A 19,782-nucleotide genomic window follows, 5' to 3' on the forward strand; every position below is an offset into this window, starting at 1 on the left:
GTAGCAACGAAGCCGGACGTGATGTGTTTTGGGGACGTCTAAATCAAAAAGAATATTTGCATCGATAAAACTTTCCTGAAATTTGGTTTTCTTTGATGCAGACTCTTCTGGGAATTGCCTCTAGTTGATTTCGTCGCGAAAGTTCAGTGGTACCAGTACGCACCCGGAATATCTCGGTCACCGCGGTCCCCACGTACCTGGACAGGCGTGAAATTCTCCTGGAAGGTGGTTTTCGCCAAAAATCGGCTCACGCGACGGGAATAACAAATTTTTCGACGGCTTTGTTCACTCAGCATTCACCAAGAATATCTGCCAACGCAACTAAAGTATCGGTTCGGTCGATATCAAGAGTATTAGTGGAATTTTGAAACAAGAGTAATGGAATTCTCGGATAACAATAAACACGATAAATTACTAGTAGCGGTTCGTTCGAAATTGCAGGCTGTTTAACGGCCGCTGATCAAAGCGCAAAAGTTTTCTTTCAATGGCGCTCACTTCGCAGAAAGTTTCTATTCCCTTTCGCCCGAGGTATCCATCCGTCTGGTCCGGCGGTATTTAAACAGGATACTGATTGTGTTTCCAATTGAAGATCAAGGGAATATAAACTAACTTCATCGATGTTTGAGCAGCCCAACTAAACGAATCCCTGTACACAGGTCATTTGGCAAACGGTTACACAGAGATTTTGTGTTTCGTTAGTTGCTATTCATAATCCGTTTTGCGTGAAATCAATGGAAACTCGCGATGCCGGCAACGGTAAAGGCAAACAGAATTCAAGGCAACTCTGTTAATACCTGCGGATATACTACGGAAGAACAGACTTTATTCCGTTACTATAGCGGGCTATAAACGTGAAATTTCAAAGTATTATAAATTAAAACGTTGTTCCGCTTTCGATAGCCATGGACAGTGCGTTCGATGGGCAAACAAATCTTAGGGTAAAATAATACTCGCGTTACGCATAATCTTCTCTAACGTTTAATTACAACGAAATACACTCCTTGCTGCCAAAAACATCACCGTAGCGTTTGGCGAATATAAACATACAAACTGTCTAACAATAGTTTGAGAAGTTTCGTTTCGCTATAGACTAGCAAAGGACACGGTTGCGGTGTTAACAAAGAGGGATCGAGAGTTATCGTAAAAGCTAATGCTTGGACCACTGTTCGACATTTACAATAGAGACATAGGCGTACGCATCGCAATCGTCTTTCAAGATTTTTAGACGATGGGGAACGAGCGGGAACTTGACAAGTGGGTGCAGCACGAACTGAAAGCCTCGTTCAAGTTCGGAATCTACAGAGAGTCTTTCTTTCAACGAGTTGTTACCTTTGAGAAACAGTGAACCGGGTTTAACATTGCAGAATGTTCCGACTAGCAATCAAATATGTTTCTCTTACGCAATCCGTACTGTTCATTTTAAGACCAATAATTTCATAGAAAGCGGTGCATTTATTCGGTGCGAGAGACGCGGTCATACGCGAGAAAGACGTCGAAAATATCCGCGTTCGCGCAACCGGTGTTGCGTAGTCGGAGGTCTAGAAATGTTCCATTAATCTTCCACTTTCCACGGGGCAACGTGTCGGTAACGTCGAAAAGAAGAGCCAGACGAAAGAGAATCCCGCCGTAGGTGGGAGACGGAGATTGCACCGTTAAAGGTGGTTGATTTTAATTTCACGGGGCGCGAGTCTTCGGTTACGGCTGCGAACACGACCGTCTAAGCGTCTGGCTTCGTGCTACGTTATATGGTACACGCGCACGAGTGTGCGCGTGGTAAGCCTGGCCTGCGAACGTGTGCGTACACGAAGAATATGTGTGGCAGCAGGCACACCCACGCCTACCATCTGCATGATGCACGAATGTGTTCGGTCCGTGAAGCGTCGCTCGCACGGCGCACAACAGCCCTTCCATGGCATCGATCCTGCATAATGGGCCATTATGTTGCCTGATTTGCACATTATCCGACGACTCGCGCGACGTATAAGCCGCGAACGTCGGGGCATTACCGATTCTAGCCCCCCCGGCAACGATTGTATCGAGGCTGTAGTAAACCGACTGATCGAACGAGAAAAATGTCGAACGACACGTTACGCGACACGGCACACTTACGGATTTCAACTCTGAACAAAATGTCCCTGAACCGAGTAATCCGAACACGCCGATGCGTTTCAAGAGTAGACGCGGAAGAAAAAACTACCGATGGACGCGCGACGTATCGCCGAGAGAAAGAAAGATCAGTTCTCGAAGTAGATACGGAGGATCGTACCGTGTCAGACGCTTTAATCAGACACCGCAAGACCTGCCGCCGATACTGTAACACAGCCTGTTTCGTTGGTTGCTACACTTTTTACCATTTTTTTGAAAACTCTCCCGATTCCTGCGTGAAATTTTCTTGCGGGAAAAACTACGAGGTCTGTAACAAAGTTTGTTAAACTCCGCAACTCGGATGTCCAACGTGGCTAGCAGCTGAATTCGAATTTGTACAGAGTTCCGACTAGCATAGAGATTGGTATAGATCCGGAATGAGCTGCAACTGCAATATTGCATTCGGATTGAAAGGTTTTGGACTAGGAGCAGGGGTAATAACTTGGGGCAAAGTTTGGGAAGGTTTCGATGGAAGACGCCGGAGACCAAGATGACGCGGGATGCGGATGACTCGATGTTTACAACGAGTACGGGTCACCCGGAATCCGAACGATAGAGCGTACAAGAGGAACTATGCATTAGAAGTAATTGACCGTGCTTTGCATTCATAGTTCCGGCAGGGTATTAATCAACAACGAATGAATGGCAACGAAGCCTATTGGAGCTAAACAAGCTATGCACAGTTTAACCGAAGTCACGGCCCTATCGTGAAAGATGACACAATCGTCGTTCTTCTACCATTCAGTTTTTGAAAGAGTTCCACGTCCACGGGAGCGCGTACGCTACTCTGTTTTCTGTTTTACGCGCGAACGACGCGTGATGTACGCGCGTCGAATATACCCATAAAGCTGCGAAAACTGCACGAAATTGTATCGTGTCGTGAATCTCCGTAAATTTTACATACGCGACACGGATGATTCATGATTCCAGGTGGCTCAGCAAATCACGCTGTGTCTCCCTCGCCTGTCTTTTTCTCTCTCCGTTATAAACGAGTCTCTCTGGCGGTCTTGCTCCCTCGTTGGCGTGCCTCGTCCTCCTTCAACGAGGACACAGTCAGTGAATGCACGCATCGTGTACGGTGTATTATCTATAGGGCAACCGCTACAAACGGTGTGGGGTCGGAACAGAGACAGCTAATTATTTAGACACGCTTGGACGCCACCCCATCGATCACTCCTTCGGAGTTCCTCTCTCCCTCTTTCGCTTTGCTCGCCCTCTAACTCGCTTGTTGTATCTCCGTCGCGCTAGCTTCCTTCCTCTTGCCCAACCTTCTGCTCTTTCTATGGACGGTTACGTACAGAAGGTAACGCGAGCGAGTTAAGCGCGCGCGAGCGCGTAACTGGAAGCACTTTCCACTCGGTTCTCGCGAAAGAGGCACTGGCGCGTTATCCTGCAACCAAAGGATTGGGAATGGGGTCTTTCGAGGTGTTAGGTACGACCTTTTATCGTGTTTCGCCAATTATTTGTGCATTTGGTTAGCAAGCTACGCTATATTCGACGTCGTTTTCATTTTACATTTTATTCGACTACCCTTACCTATCCTTAACGAGAGCCGGCGGTCTCGATTTTCGCGCACGTGGACAACGCTCATGCCAAAACTATCGTTTCGCTTGAGCACGTCGCGGGTGGGAATAACTTCCGGGCATATTTACTCGAATGCTCGGTATACTGCTACCACGGTGTGTCCTGCGCGATATTGCCTCGTGAGAGCATGTTGCTATGCGTACGCGTGTGAATTACGAGCGGGCTAATGTATGAGCGCGTCGTAGAATGAAAACTCGAGTAAAATACAACGCTCCGCCTGCGTCGGCTGATAAATCGTGTCGCGAGATCTCGATATTAAGTTGCAAGTGTCAGGTTTCGGCTCTTGTATACTGCGACACTTAACCCTATGTTTCGCGAATCATGACCAGGAATTAATTTTTTAAACGAATGGAAATTCGGATCGTCGACACGTACCGAACGTTTCAACGGAGAATTCCGCGTTGGACGCAATCGTGGGCGCCGAAACAAATATCTGCTCCCAAATTCCTCGAGAAAGGAGCGTCTCCAGGTTCGGCCATGCCACGAAAAACACTTTCCCGGGAATTACGGGGGGAACGAACGGGCGTAAAACGTGGAATCTTTCGCGCACGATCCGAACGGAACGTAACGCGCGACGCGTTACCGCGTTTTCGGCTCTCGGTTCGCATGAAAATACACGCGAACGCGAATAGTTATTTACCGGAGCTCGTATACGCGACGGTTATGTCGTACGTGAGCCGCATTTAATGCCGCACCGACCAATAGTTTGTAAGTGTTTTACCGTGTAGTTTTACGACAGTAGCTCCCGCGTATTTCGAGCCTCCCCTAAAAAACATTTGGAGACGGCACGCGTGGGTGCGTGCTCGTGCTCGTGCTCGCGCTCGTGCTTGTGGTCGTGCTCGTGTGCCCCTGACAATTTTCACGGGAATATTCTCAGCCCGATAGGAACCCATTCTAAGCGTCCGTTCTCTCATTCTCTTGCTCGATCTCTGTCCTTTCTCGTCTTTATACTCTTTTTCGGTTCGATCACTCTTCTTCGGCTTCCTTGAGCAAGATTTCTCAAGCTTCCTACTCTTTCACGGTCCATTAGCCGGCTCGTTTTTCGACACACGCGTTGAATTCTTCAAAGTTCGTCCTATTATTTTGCCTCGACGAAACGCGATGCCCTTTCCGTTGGCTAATTCGGATCGCTTCCGATCAATTGCTCGCTCTAATTTTCTTAATCGCGAATAGTCCTTTTCCGGATCAGTGGTGGTGTTTTCAGGTAACAGTTCGCAATAAACGATTCGGTTTCGGGTTGGGTTTGACGCGGTTCGGAGTCCTCGCAAGCCCATCGCCGAAGGCTGTTCGCGAAACCAGGACACAAGCCGAATCTTTCAAAGTGAAAGTGTGAACAGCCCTGACCCGTGCTGCAAAATACTTCCTCAACTATACGTTACAACGTTTCTTGGCATACAGATATACGCATGACCCGTGGCGAGCCTTCGAGCAACTTCTCCGTTAAGGGAGAACACCACTTTTCGAGTCGAAAGGACGCTGATATTTGGACATTTTTCCTTACGATATCAAACGTTTAAAATAAATGTACGCGTAGGATAAAAGTAGGTACTTTGGACCGCTCGGAGAAGCTTCGAAGTCGACACCCTTTTCATTACACGCGATTCTTCGCGACCTGCATGCCCAAGACGTAACGTTTCGCCTCTACTTGGACGATTCTCCGCATGTACGGATGCGCGAAGTAAAAGCTCGATATGCACTCAGCTAAAAATTTGCAAGATTCGACCGAACTAAGGAAAGAGGGCGAAGGTTTCCCGGGAAAAGGTGGCACCTCCGCTGTACTCTCGGGAAGAAAATTAAATTTAAATACGGAAGAACATGTGCAACTACGCGACACTGGCGCCTTGAATACGCGAAATGGTAAAAGCCTGGATGTAAAATAGATCACGATCGAAGCGATCGAGAAAATGTGTTACTCGACTCGACGAGCGAAAGGAAGAAAAGTGAAACACGGTTTTATTTCTTGAGAATGGCAGCATAACTTGGAACCATACATACGTTTCCAAACTCGTATTTACTAATTGAAGAATTTAGTTATTTAAAAACTTTGCTAGTCCGTAATAGACTACAAAATCAAAATTGAAATTCTCTTTTTGCCGAAAGGATTAGCCAAAATGACGATAAACGAATCGGTCTGACAGCCTATGATATCGTTCGTTTGTCGGATATCCAGTTTCGTATTCACGAGTGATCTCGCGATACTCTGTATTTCGGTATCCATCCGCGAACGAAGGTGATTTCTGGTCAAATAGACGCGAACATGTAATCAATGGCGATGCTCGTGGCCTCTTCAAAGCACGCCTCTATTCTGTATCCTTTGACACCGATCCTTCTGATGCGGTCTCCATCGTTAGAATTTATAATTTTGTGAACAGCGAATGTTCGCATAGGTTCCATGCTAGATGGGCAACCCTTACACGTTTGGTTTCGCGCAGAGTCGAGAACTGTTTCCAGTATCGGCCGGTTTTGGGGATTTTGTCCCGGTGGCGTGCAACGCTAGAAAGTAAAGCGTATCTCGGGGGACAGAAACGAAAGAGTCGATACGTGTGCGCACACGTATCGGGTGGAATCGCTCAGTTTCGCACTCGCACACAGCTCTGCAGAGCACATTCGACACAGTCGTGGCACGCGAAGGCTGGGTGGCTGTGCCACGGCGGAACACAATATTGCGGATCAATAAACCTCAATAAAGTCAATTTCTGTCGCAAAGCATCTGAATACGGGAATTTTGTATTCCGTCGGCTAGGCAGCCGGCTGGGCAGGGATCGTGTCCCGAATACAGATTAAGTATATTTTATACCGTATCTCGCCGAACTCGCGCGTACGTTTCTCTCTTGCTCGCGTTTCCCATCCACCTACGCTTCCACCTTCAACCTCCTACCCACTTTTTCGCCCTTCGCGTGCGTTGGCTTCTTCTTCCTCCTTCCACGCTGGGAAAATAACAAAAGAGGGTCTCCGAGGGAAGAGAAGTATTCGCGGCTTCTCCAGAAATGCACGCGTCGCGTCGCACACACGCGCGTTTCGCTCGTCCTCGTCTCCTCGTATAATTTGTTTCGAGCGACTTCGCGACTTTAAAGGCTCCCGAAGCCGCCCCCGCCGGAATTTCGTTGGCTCGACATATTTTCGCCGGGAATACCAATATCTTCTGCTCTCTACTTCGCGCGTCGTGTCCTCGGGAAAGATGGATTAGAGGACGCCCCTCCTGTGAAAGCGTAACGAGCTCGGCGATCCGACAGTCTTACCAAACAGCTCGTTTATTAGGCGTACGAATAAGTAAGCCGCTATTTGTCCATAGTTGCGCGAAAGGCTAATTTAAATTCCAAATGTTTTCTCGCGATTTTCCGTCGCGACGACGGTAACACGACTTTGCTAAACGTTAATGCGTGTCGCGAATATCGATCTCCGATAAAACACACCGTGCGATTCAATTAAATATTTTTTTTTTTTTTTTTTTTATTGCAATTTGTTTGATTGGAATTTGCAGTCACGACAGCGTACATCGGAGTTTGCGGCAAATTTTGACCCAGATTTTGTTATTAACGCCGACCAAATCGAATTCGAGTACTCGGTAAAATTAGTCTAAATATTATTTTAGATCCTGGCAAATCTATTTCTTTTCAATCGCTAACGCTTCCCTTCGAGCGATTCACAATCATCGATAACACGACGTACAAGCTACGGTAATTTAGGTATATTTCGCGTAACAGGCCGAGGAACATCCGTGTGCAGCGGATCAAACGGTCCGGTGTATTCCACCGGGAACCAAGACCAGTTTCCGAATACATTAATTTGCATTCAACAGGAACGAATTAGCATCGAGAGGATCAAAATCTTGAAGACGACGAATCGAGCACGTCTAGAAACCCTGAAGCGTGGAAACGGTATCCGAGCTCAGGGGCGATAAGAAACATAGAAACACGGTAGCTAGACAATCGATAGAGCTGGCCGTAACCAAAATGATATGCCCGAGGAAAAAAATAGTTTAATCGCTGTCGGAACAATGAGGCCGAGAACAAAGAAAACCGTCGTGCTTAGAACAACGCCAACTTGCACAGCCTCCGGTACGCGGTTCCTGTCGGAGCGAACAGGTTTCAGTTCTCACAGTGACGTGACCACGATGCCCAGAATTTCACGGTGATCGAGCCTCGGGTTCGCAGAGTAATCGAACGTTGTAGCGGACGATACAAGACCCACGAACACGGCTATCATGCGTTCTAAGATAATCGATCGTTATTAGACCGTCGCGTCCGTCTGGTGGATCAGGAAAGTGTAAAGTAAAGGAAAGTAAAAAAGGAAATCGAGTTACACGATTGGCTCCTCGTTGCGAAACGCGAAAATTCTAAAAACCATCCTGGAAATAAAGCGATTCCAAAGCGGCCAGGCGCGATCAAATATTGACGCGGCCAGCCATAAATGCGATTTTCGGCTGACTGTTATAAACGTCAAATTATCGGCCTCGAACGGATGTACCAATAATAATATCGAATAAATTCCGTGCCGCTACGCGGACATTTTCATTAATGCGATTATCGAACGGATTCGAGGTCGCAGAGGCGGAGACGAGTCGGCGACGCTGGTCGTGCGGCATAATTCATTTCCCTTGGCGGCGGTGAGAGCGTCGAGGGTTTTTGGCGCGACGAGCTCGAACCGCGGGGACGCGAACTTCCCCAGTCCCGATAATAAGAAGAAAGTCGAGCTTACTGGAACGAAACCAAGTGGCACATTCTCGCTGGTGGCGAGGGGACCACCAAGTAATTATCCACTTCGAAAACTCGGCGCCGTCGTACCGTGTCCGAGACTAGCTTCAACTTCTAGACACGAATGACAAAATGCCCTGTCGGAATTTGCGAACGATACGCGAACGGAACGATCCTGCGCAGGGTTTCTCAAACTTTTCGGGCCGTTGTGCATTCGCCTCGAGACGCCCAACTCCCCAGACGACTTACGCGCCAAAGAGAAAGTGTAAAAAAACTCTCGCGAAGAATGAGAAATAGTACATATTTGCAACAGTGTTCGGTTGACAGTAATATATGCAGTCGGTAAGCCACGAGAGACTGATTAATGTTTCGTAGTCGGGTTTACGTTCTCGTTTTATACAACTATTTAACACTTTCATTGTGTTCGTATCCCCTTGCAACATTAACGATACAACCGGTGTGACAGTGGTTGATTTCGTTTTTGTATTCAACTTTCTCGAACGCGAAGCATCGGTAGATTCTTATTAATCTTCGCTGTATAGTTCGCGATGGCTCGTCTATTATCTCGTTCGTCCAAGAGTCGTATCGTTTGCGTCTTACTTCGTTTTGATTTTGCATTTCACGCTGATAATTCAAAGCTTGTTCCTATTAATTCACCCTTCGAGTTTCGTCATTCGCCGCAGATCCTGTTCCCATTTCGTTGCTTATTATTACACTGCTTGTTCTGCTTTTCCCAGTCTCGTATACGCGTAATCAAATTTTACGAATACTCTGACGTTTCTTATTTGTTATGACTTCCACGTACGATTCGATACAAGACACCGTCTTGGCGCGCCAATTTTATTATTGTTATAACGTTCAAGTTCGCGGCAACGTCTTCGCTGATTCTGGTCCGTAGTCTGCAACTCAATCTCATTTTCCTCTCTTCCTTTTTGCTCGGGCACGTTGCAATTTTACGCGCAACAAAGGCGTTCAACAAACAAACACTATTTCCTACCTTGCCACGTTCAACTTTTCGTTTCTTTTGGAGTTACTTCGCTTTACCTTGGTAACAACGTAAAGAATTTATGTGAACCCTAGCAGAAGCCATTATGTAAGATAGAATTTGACATTATACGAAAAAAAAGACGCGGGAAGAAAGGCAAGAGAAAAGACCATTCTCTGTAGTAGATTCGACGCGTGTCGTCTGAAATTTTTGTTTAATCCAACCCAACGTTACTCTACCTCTAATGTAATCTACAGTACCTTCTGGCTCACCGTCTACATCTGAGATCGCGTTTTACAAGTTCCTTTGTAGTATGGCATTCCAATCGCTTCTCTCGACAGTTGAAATTACGGTTAACAAACAAAGCACGCTCGCAGTTTCGCCGCAATTTCAAGCTCGCGCGGACGATCGAATTATCAACGCAAATGCCTCTCTATTACGTCGCGCTACGTATCTGATCGTCCATTGCGGGCCCGAGAGGGTGCAAATTTTAGTGCGAATGCCTGAAGCCGCCCAGCCCGGAAACACGACTAAGGGACCATGAAAAAGGTATAACCCCTTTTTTCCACCCGTATTTCGTCGCTTTACGCCTCCGTGGGATTACTCCCGGCCCTTTCGAGATCCCCTTCACGGTGCCATACGAGCGCCGACAAAACTCCAGAGCAGCTAAAGTATCACGACGCGAGCGCGTGCGACTTACGAGACGACACCGAACGCTCGTAAAAGCCACGAGAACCCGCTTGTAGTCCGCTCGTAGCGACCTTGTACCTGGCCTCCGATGTACCATGTACCAGAACAGAGCTACGGCCAATGAAAATATTTTCATGGTCACCGTATTTAACGGTCAACCTAACGATTAGTTTCTCCAAAGGTTACTACTTAACGCCAAATGGCTTACTATACTCGAGCTCGAAGTTACTTTGCAGCGTAAAGTGTGTAACTAACTTGTATCGACTCGATTACCTGCACGAACAATCACCCTTCAGGTTCCTCGGATCGTAAATGAATTCAAAAATCACAGCGAGTACTCCGACAATGCTTACCTGAAACAAAAAAAAAAAGATTTACATGAGCAAATAAATCAAATCAAATAAAGACATGGCGATCAGGATAATTGCTAGTTTGACCCGTATCGTGCATCGTACATTGCAACACGACGATGACTCTATTCGGAGTGCGCTGTTTGCCGATGAGGCAACTTTCACGAATCACGGAAATGTAAATACAGAAACGAATCATGCGCTACTGGTTTGCTGAAAATCCCCATTGGCTCCAACGAGTCGAGTATCAGAGCCAGGTAAGCGTAAATGTCAGATGCGGTAAACGTATCTTGCACATGTCTCGTGTATATCTTTGTATTTACATTTTTCGTTTCGTTTATATTTTAAACGAACTCGTCGATTAAGCTACAATTCTATAATTAAAAGTGTATTTCACTCGGTGCGTAGCGCCAAGCTTGCTTGGTCCGTCTATTGCCTGTCCCCAGCGATGGTGCGCTTTTTCAGCGGAAGGCGATTCGACGATAATGACGACGTGAAACGTGGCTGTGGAAAGTTTTTTGCATCCAAAGAACCAGCATGGTACCGCGGAGGAATGCAATTGCTTTCGGTATGATGGCGGAAGACCGTAGATCGTCATGCTTGATATTACGCTTTATCGTAGTCGCGCGTCGATAAATTAACGTTTCGAAATGTCCAAATTGTTCCAATGGTAAATATCGTTTGATCGTGGGAAAACTGACGCAGGTTCTACCGAATCTTACACGAGAGACCTTGCATCGGTTTCTCGCTTATGGGGCTAAAAACAAAGGTGAAAATGCTTCCGTAACGAACGCGAATTACGGCTGAATTTCTTCGCGCTTGTCGCGTCATTCTCAGCGGTGAAGCTGGATGTTCCTTTTATAAACAGACAGCCGACAAGAAGAAAATTGCAGACGCGCGAAATATCCTTTCTACCGAGGCCGAGGCCCTCGCTGCTCCCTTAATTCCCAATATTTTTTCGAGACACACCCTTCAGCTCGGGCTCAACTTGTTGCGCTTTACGAGCACGTCACCGCCCGCTGAAATTCCTATTTGTTCCGGCAGACGCGGGGAGAATGGCTAGGAACGAACTCGGCGAAGATGGAGAAAAAATAAGAAACGGAAAGGGTGAGGACTGAGCGGGCTCGAGCCGTGAAACGGATGGACGAGGGGTGACAGAAGAAAGGCCGTAAAAGAAATGTGTATATGCAAAATGGAAGGTAAAAAGAACGAATGCACGAGGAGGCACGCCCGAACGTAGACTCGAGCACATCCCATTGGACATCCGCGATAAGTTCCGGGTGACCTTGCCGTGGAAATCCAGTCTCGAGGGTGAATCTAGCGCTACCGACGCGTAAGGAAGAAGAGAAATAATAAGGGCGGGACCGCGAGGGAAAAGAGCGCTAACAAGAGAAAAAGCAAAGAGCGACGGGGTGAAGAACGGGTCGGGGGACGGTCCGAGGAATAGAGGCCTCGAAGAATGGCAGCTGGAAAGAGAGAAAGGCAAACGGAGATCTATTTAGTACGAAGTGTAAGAAACAAATTGCAGGAAAAGGGTGAGGGAAGCAAGGCTGGCGAACGGTAGGGAAGTTTAATGACAGAGAATTGCAAGTAATGGAGGGTAACGCGCCCTATTTAACGCCTCCGCCTCACCTTATCCTATCACACGAAATAACCTCTGCATCCCTGTTAATATTTTCTTATCGTCGGAGCGAGCGCGGAGCCAGCCCGCGCGCCTGCCTTACGTGCATTACACTTCGACCCGACATAATCTTCAGCCTGCTCGTCCGACCGAATTATTACACTTCCAGGGCAAAATTTGGGCGTACTTCGGGATAACGTTTGTCCCTTCAGGCTTAGACGCGTTTCGGAGAAACTCCCGTTAACCTGACAACATTTTCAAGTGTATACATCGTGGTCGAGCTGGTGTACAATTTCCTTAAAGAGAACAACGAGTCCTACAGATTTTCTTGTCGTAGCTGCTCCGAATCGCAACACCGCGTAAATACCCAGACCGCCATTGGGTACAGAGTCGACAGGCAAATCAGCCGGGAATACTGGTCGTCAGGGATGATCTGGTACGGCGAGCGAAAGATCGCGCCGACGGATCGTGTATCGATCGCCCAAAGGCTTCGGGAACCCGAAGTGCTTCTCGGCGAATCAAGATATCGCGCCTCCTTTACGAGGCATCCGGTGAAAATCGTTGCGAAAGACTGAAATCACATTAAGCGAGCAACGTAACGAAGGTGAATGCAAACTGGCCACGAAAGGAGCGGACGAGCACATAAAGGGAAAGGGAGTCAGAGACGGGAAGAGAAAGAGGCCAAAAGATAAAAAGAAGAAGGGTGGAGAGTGGGGGTGGACAAGAGAAAAAAGACTCGGGGCTTCGACGTCGAGACTCGACGCGTATACGAGTCAAGGCGAAACGAGGTCTGGTTTCGCGAACCTTACGTAAACCTGGTCTCCACCGTTCGAGCTGTCCCTCGTTATCCTTCTTCCTTCCTCTAGCGAAATATGGTATTACGCTGTGAGCGCGTAAAACGCTTTTAATTTCGTGTTTTTTTCTTCGACGCGGTTTCCCGGCAGTGACCGTTTACACCGCGGACTCGCCGAGGCTTTTCGCGTTAACCAGTTTATATCTACCCGCAACGATCTTTATTACGACGAGTTAGCTATCCTCTCCAGAAAACGAGCGGCCTCCAACTCTTAACTGTATTCTACGAACAATCGTCGTCGGTAGCGGCACGCGGGTCGAGAGGTGATGCCAACAGTTTTTCCCTTCATCTGACCACAACGGGGAAGGAGGAGAACGCCGTTGAAAATATTCGATTTCCGCAAGAAGGAGGCAAGCGTTCTCTTCGAAAGTAGGCGAGCCTCTTAAAGCGTTCGGCACGTAGTATCGGAGCATCGAAGAGGGGCGGAACGATCCTCAACTTTGCACGGCCCTGATCGAACTTTCCAGAATCTCCGCCGACCCCTGCCTGCCTTTATTCTCATCATATTCCGACGGCCATTCTCGCCCTTATCTCGTGTTTTTCGTTTTGCCTCGGTTCACGAGTTGCGGGACAATTTGCCGAGCGAAGCTGTTGAATGTTAAAAACCTGGCAAGCTGTGTGCCAATAACTCTTCGACGCTCTTTTGTTAGCTGGAAAAGAATCCAACGCCGTTTGGAGACAAGTGAAGTAGCATGTGTTTGATAAAAAATATGTCACAGAAAAGTTGCGATTGGTTTGCAGGAAACTGGGAATGAACTACTCGTCGCCGAGTAATTTGTTTGCAGCTCGCATCTAAGCGTGGGCACAAAGGGGTTAATTTAAAAAGATACCATTCGTTTTTGCAACAAAATTATCTGCGGCGATACCCGCGTTCGAGTTGCTCGGAGAAAAAGTAGTCCACTTGGATGAACGAAGAAGCTATAATATACGGAGGTGTTCGTGGCGGAGGCGGAGAACCGCTGCCGGAGGAACGAAGCCACAATGCCAACCGATTGATTTACGTTGCTCGTTACGCGGTCCACTGCTCCGAAAAGAGAAAAATAAATTGATAGAGGGCCCGTGTAGTGGGAGAAGAGGAGAAGCGGAAGAAAGATAAGGGAAGGGAGCCTGGAGAACGAAACGACGAAGGGAGAGCCGATCCTCGCGAAGGAGAACAGGATCTCGTCGTGAATGAGCGTGCGGGAAAGAGAAAGGAAGGGAAGATGGCAAAGGACCGCCGCTGCCGCCGCCGCCGCCACCATGTGATGAGAAATGCAAAGCGAAGCGGGCTGGATTTTGTCAAAGAAATACCGAGTTCGTTCGATCACGTCCGCCCCACTAATCGCGACTTTTGTTAAGATCAATGATCGCGTTTTTCTTCATTTCCGCCAGCCCCAAACTTATCCAATAAAGTTGTCGATTTCGTCTTCGGATTCCGATTCGGCACCCCCTGGCTACGTGACTTCGCCGCGAAACAAATTTCCCAGCTGCTAGCTCTGCACCCCTGAACATATACTAATTTGGCAATGGACGCGGACAGTTTTATCCTCGGTGTTGGTTTGCATCTGACATTTTGCGCTGGGTCGAGTCAGAAATAATGTCCGTTTCGAATGGTACGTCTTTGACAAGATCTGGCTCATAGGATATCCACGCGAACTTAAAAATTTACTAGCTGGACCTTGTTTGACCTTAGCAAGAATCTAGGATTTTAGGTTAAGTTTAGAGTGGGCACGTGTTGTGTCGCATTAATATGGTATAATAAAGGCGCTGCTAATTAATCAATTCTAACGAGCGGGAGGCGTATTGTGCAAGCATGTAAATCAAGGGCAGCAACGAGGAGTAAAGAGATATGACGCTACGAGCACTAGCCAGAAATGAAACGAAATAGATGACAAATAAAATCGGCGTATATCGATTTATTCGTGACGTGTATTTGGTCGAACAATTAAACTTGGATCCGTTCGTTGATGAATATTTAATTCCATAATTTAAACTCGATATCTATTCGACGAGGAATGAACAAAGACCCATTCATTTTTCATTCGCTAATCAAATTTTTATCCAGACAAGGATTCTGTGGATTCGCGATGGTAAAACTTGCTTTTATTCGAATAAAATTTCCACGCGAACCATTATTATAATTTACTGCAACGAGTATCATATTCAAAGAAGCAATCCGATACATTGATGGAAGCGTTCTACTTTTAGCAATTTGTTATTTGACAAAATAAGTGCACTGTCAGCGTGTAAGAATACGTTGAATTACCTTCATAGACGGGTTCTAATAAGCATGGCATTGAGGCGTAACAGCAGCTCGCTCGGGGAACCGAACAAGAGCTTCTTTGTCGAGTGCGCGCGTACCCAACGGATTTTCAACACCGATAGTCGCGAGAAGGAAGCTTCGTACGAACAAAATTCTTCTCCAGGTTTCAATTTCAACACCGAGGATAAATATTAATAAATAGCGATTAATTTCGAGAATAGAAAAACAAAAATTTTCAGCGAAAACGGATCACGAATGTCCTCTTCGTTGGTCTCTCATACGGCCACGACGAAAACTCACGGACCCTACAGCTTTCTTATCTAAATCCGACCGATCCGGCGCGATACCTAGTCCGCTCTCAATCTTGAGTAAACGCAAAGAGCCGATAGACGAATAAACGAACGGATCTCGGGGCAGATTCATCGATATTCGCAGCAGACGCGTGAGAAGCCAAACGGAGCTCGGAACCCAAAGAGACGAAATGGAGAGAAAAAAGGAGACAGTGGATAGGTGGATAAAGGAGGAAAGAAGGCGCCAATATCTTTCGAGAAGTAATCCTAGTCATTAGTGTCTCGATCGGTTTGCTCTAATACTGCCAGCCCGGTATATCCTTCTTCCAGACTCGCTTCTTCCCTGCACGCTTGGAAGAAACCGATCCACCTCCGCCCCGTCAGGTGACTAATGGAACCGAGGACTAGTCCTGATTGTAAATGCAGATGCAGTCGATACAGACAGACCTGCACATCTACAGTCGCGCGATTACTCACGACCTTGAACCAAGATGGAATAAAAAAAAGCAGTCGCTCCATTCTTCGATATCAAGCACTGTTTGTGGAAATAATTTAATTAATTTTTATGTACTCTTTTACTCGAGTCCAGTGTAACAATTCTCACGTCGGAGATGGAATTACTGTACGTGACGCGTCGTATAGGAAGAAAAACCTGATGGACGCCATTAAACCGAGAAATTGAAAGGAGCATCGCGTAAAGTTTCAATAGAGTTTCACGGATAGGTAGGATAACCGTGACGATAGGATCGTTGGTGTGGACCTAGGCTTTATTATCGTCCGAAAAGCCAGTCGGCTATTAGTTGCGTTTATGACCGCGAGGAGAATAAAAAGTAATGCCACGTGCCCGTAGTGGCGAGAGGAAGGATAACAGGGGTCACCGATGGGAAGAAAAGGTGGGGTTCCGGAAGACAAAAGACAGAGGGTTCCACCGAAAGAAGAGAGGACGAGAGCGTGCGTAGGGGTAATACGGCTCACCGAGCAACAACCACTTTTACGATGGACCTCGTATCCGTGGATATATGCTTTTATTCTCGCGCGGCTGTGGAAAGACATACGTTACGAGGAAAATCGAGAGACATCGGCGCAGCTTAGTCCATCCTTCCCCACGTCGTATATACGCGAGTTAAGACTCCCGCTGTCTTTAATTTCAGAACGAAGCTGCGACGAGTCTGGAAAACGAGCAAAATACCGTGCCAAAGGAGAACATTTGCTCGTGCGTGTTTTACGAGCAGATCTCCTTTCCCATCGATGCCCCCCCCCCCCTCCCATCGCGTGTTTTACCATCTATAAAATTTAATCAAGTCGCGATTGACGCTCACCAAGAATGGGGATAACGGCGGACGTCTTTGGACATGAAAAAACTCTTTCTTTCTCTCTCGATCTGCCAAGGGAGGAGAGGAGGCAAGGCAAAACCTCGGCTCGATGCTTTCAATCAATGTCTAGACCGCCTCTTGTCACGAAAACTTGCCGCACTGGGTGAACCGAGGCGAGGCCAGAGCCGGTTAAAGGGAGGAAAAAAATTGATAAAACGCGTGCCTCGGTTCCTTGAAGAAGGACGATAAGGTGAGGAGCCACCCTTGTCACCCACGGCACACTGGTTTGTACCTGCTCCCCATGCTGATAAGATACCGATATACATATGCGCGCGAAAAGTTCAACGCTCCTTCGATTTTCCAACTTCCGGCGAGCAGACATACCCAGCGTGTCCGTGAACCAACTACCTTCTCGCTGAAACCCAAAGCTTTTGTCGTACTTTTCGAGGCGAGTCGACCCAACCGTCCGCTATATTCAAGGAAATTGCTCGAATTTCGCTGTACTGTTTACTTAAAAAACAAAAAGAAAAAAAAAACGGTTGCGCGATACTCCAAAATGACACAGACTGGAATCGACGAAATTGCTTCCAAGTGTCCTACTTGACACTTGGATTCTAATCATGTTCCGACTAGTACTGTACGAACGAGTTCTTAATTCTATCTGACCTCCTGACCGAAGTCAAAGGTTTCCAAGGGCCTCATCGACTCCCTTCCATTTCACTCGGAGCACGATTTCCCTCGAGAGGGGCTGCGAGGCGGAACCCTCGTTGTTTGCCTCGTGGATGGAGTTTCAGAATTTCTCAGAGCTACGATAATAACCCTGGAAAATGTCAATGTTGCTTCTAGAATCGACGAGTCCGCAAACGAATAAACAGAGCGAGTATACTTAATAAAGAGACACCTCGACAGATTACGTCAGAGAGTGCAAAAGTAACGATCACGCGCATAAATAGAGCACAAAGAGTCTTGATCGCCAGCTTGCTCGAAAAGCAATATGTACACCACTGTAAGTCCACAGTGCACGATACGAGCACAGTGGCAGATATCCTACGACGATATGAAACCGAATAGCGAACGAGAGAGGCCCTACACCCTTAGAAATGAATTCGAACGTACAAGAGGATGGAATCGATCCCCGTTAAAACTGCTGACCTCGATAAACGGCCGCGCATATCGCGCATAATTGTACAATAGGCCACTCGCGCTACAGATTTCCATATCGTCGGGCATATTGCGCGAGTATTATCTTACCATTTCACGGCGGAACATGAAAGAAAATTTCTTCCGAGAATCTTAAAATAACGATTGTTGTTTTATTCAAAGAAAAAAAGTCCGTTCAAACAGGCGTTATTTTAGCGTGAAACGATCGAGACGGCTCAGCGAACTTGTTATTCCATTAAACGGAGTGGCGTTATTAACGCTTGCGCGACTCCCAAGGACGCGGCTAATTAATAAACGGCGTCACTATTGGGCAAATATCGTACTAAACTTCAATTGGTTGGTTGAAATAGTTGTTGCGTAATCGACGCGATAGGATCTATAGCTGACGATTGGTACGGTGATATTTAACCGCTTGACTATGAAATCACGTTTCAAGCATACATTTACGATGAAATTTTTATACGCGGTGAACGAGAGCGAGGAATAGTCAAAGCCGAAGAGAAACAGTTCCATGAAGTGGCGAGTATAACTTGGTGACAGATTCTTTGGAGAACGCCATGGCAACTTGTCAGAAAATACTGTATCACGAAACCAGTATCCCCCGGTTGCAAGATTGTCCTGGGAGTTTGGCCTACATATGCAGCCGGACCGCGTCTAGGTATCTATCGCTCCAGAGAATCTCAAAGTGGCGCAAGACGAACTGTAATAGGTCGAAAACCGATGGCAAGTTCCCTTGCTTGCCAGTTTCGATTTTAAGCCATCCCCTTAGATTTTCTCGTCGTTCGATTTACACTTGATCGCGATACTCGACAAGTTTCGCGGCGAAGACCGCCGCGAAACTCTCGGCGTCGTATTTGGACGTTTGACTTACTGTCTTAACGGTTTGTTTATTTTTGCCCCGAAGTAAATCTACTCGGCGAGAGGTATGCGCGCAACCGCGTGGAAACTCGCGAACGCCCGTGGAGAGATTTGGTCGAAAACTTTTCCTTTGCCAGCCGAAAATCACGCGCATCTCGAAGATGACACGCCCGCGTGCGTTTTAGCTAGAATTAACGATCAAAAGCGTACGCACAAACATTTAGACGTGGCCAATTTGGGCGAGAGATCTTCCAAGACTCTAGCTAAAGTTTATACTCGAACCGCAGACAAAAATGATGTATTACGAATTAATTGTTTCGCGTTAAATAACGATAAAGACCGCGTACATCGTATCGTACAGCGAGTTCGAAGCAGCTAATTAAACGCGAGAAGCGTCAATCTCTCTACTCGCAATCAGCCCGAAACGCTTATTTTGCCGTTCCACGCGACCTGAAATTTATGCGGGGGGAAAGAGTAACGGTGGTTAACTGGATCGAAGGGTGAATTATCTCGAGATTTTCCACGAGGAGATGATCGGCGGGGATCGATCACCGCGTACATAAGCGTCTTGAAAGTGACTATTCTTAACGGTTCGTACAACTTTTTCCTTGTCGATAAGACGCTGATTTATTACCGTCGTTGGGCAAAGTAAACAGTGCTCGCAACAGCGAACATTAATCTGTAGCCCATTAGTCGTGTGTCGACTTTTAATTAATCATTCGTCCCGCGCAGTCTACCACTTTCTGGCGTGGCTCCGTCGAAAGTGAAAAGTACCCGATGGAAAAATTCTCCAGCTCGTGTTCGAGCTCCCTTCCGTTCTCCGCTCCCTTCGTGCGCTTTTTCAACGCGTGACATCTTTCACGACGTTTCCACGTTTGACGTTCGGAGAGTTTTCTGTGGACGAAACGTTCGCGATTCGATTTCAAAGATTTCAATGGGCTTGAAGTTTCTCATGCTGATACAGGAACGCTATCGTCGCTTCGGTGGATGCCGACT

The 19,782-nt window shown here is 47.1% G+C and overlaps 1 protein-coding gene across 20 annotated transcripts in view; it reads right to left on the bottom strand.

Annotated features, from left to right (window-relative positions):
* LOC128890487 (protein muscleblind) overlaps positions 1 to 19,782 on the bottom strand; it is a 281,109-nt gene that overhangs the window by 185,227 nt on the left and 76,100 nt on the right. For 2 of the 20 annotated variants that reach the window (XM_054149028.1, XM_054149027.1), the window contains one exon: positions 5,283 to 10,451. The exons of the other annotated variants lie outside the window; for them this stretch is intronic. In XM_054149028.1, coding sequence (XP_054005003.1) covers positions 10,368 to 10,451 — 84 coding nt within the window. In that variant the 3' untranslated portion in view covers positions 5,283 to 10,367. Of the gene's footprint in view, positions 1 to 5,282; positions 10,452 to 19,782 lie in introns of those variants that run through there. 20 annotated transcript variants of the gene reach the window in all.

This window comes from Hylaeus anthracinus, unplaced genomic scaffold (genome assembly GCF_026225885.1).
Source record: "Hylaeus anthracinus isolate JK02 unplaced genomic scaffold, UHH_iyHylAnth1.0_haploid 12000, whole genome shotgun sequence".
Taxonomy (NCBI): Eukaryota; Metazoa; Arthropoda; class Insecta; order Hymenoptera; family Colletidae; genus Hylaeus; species Hylaeus anthracinus.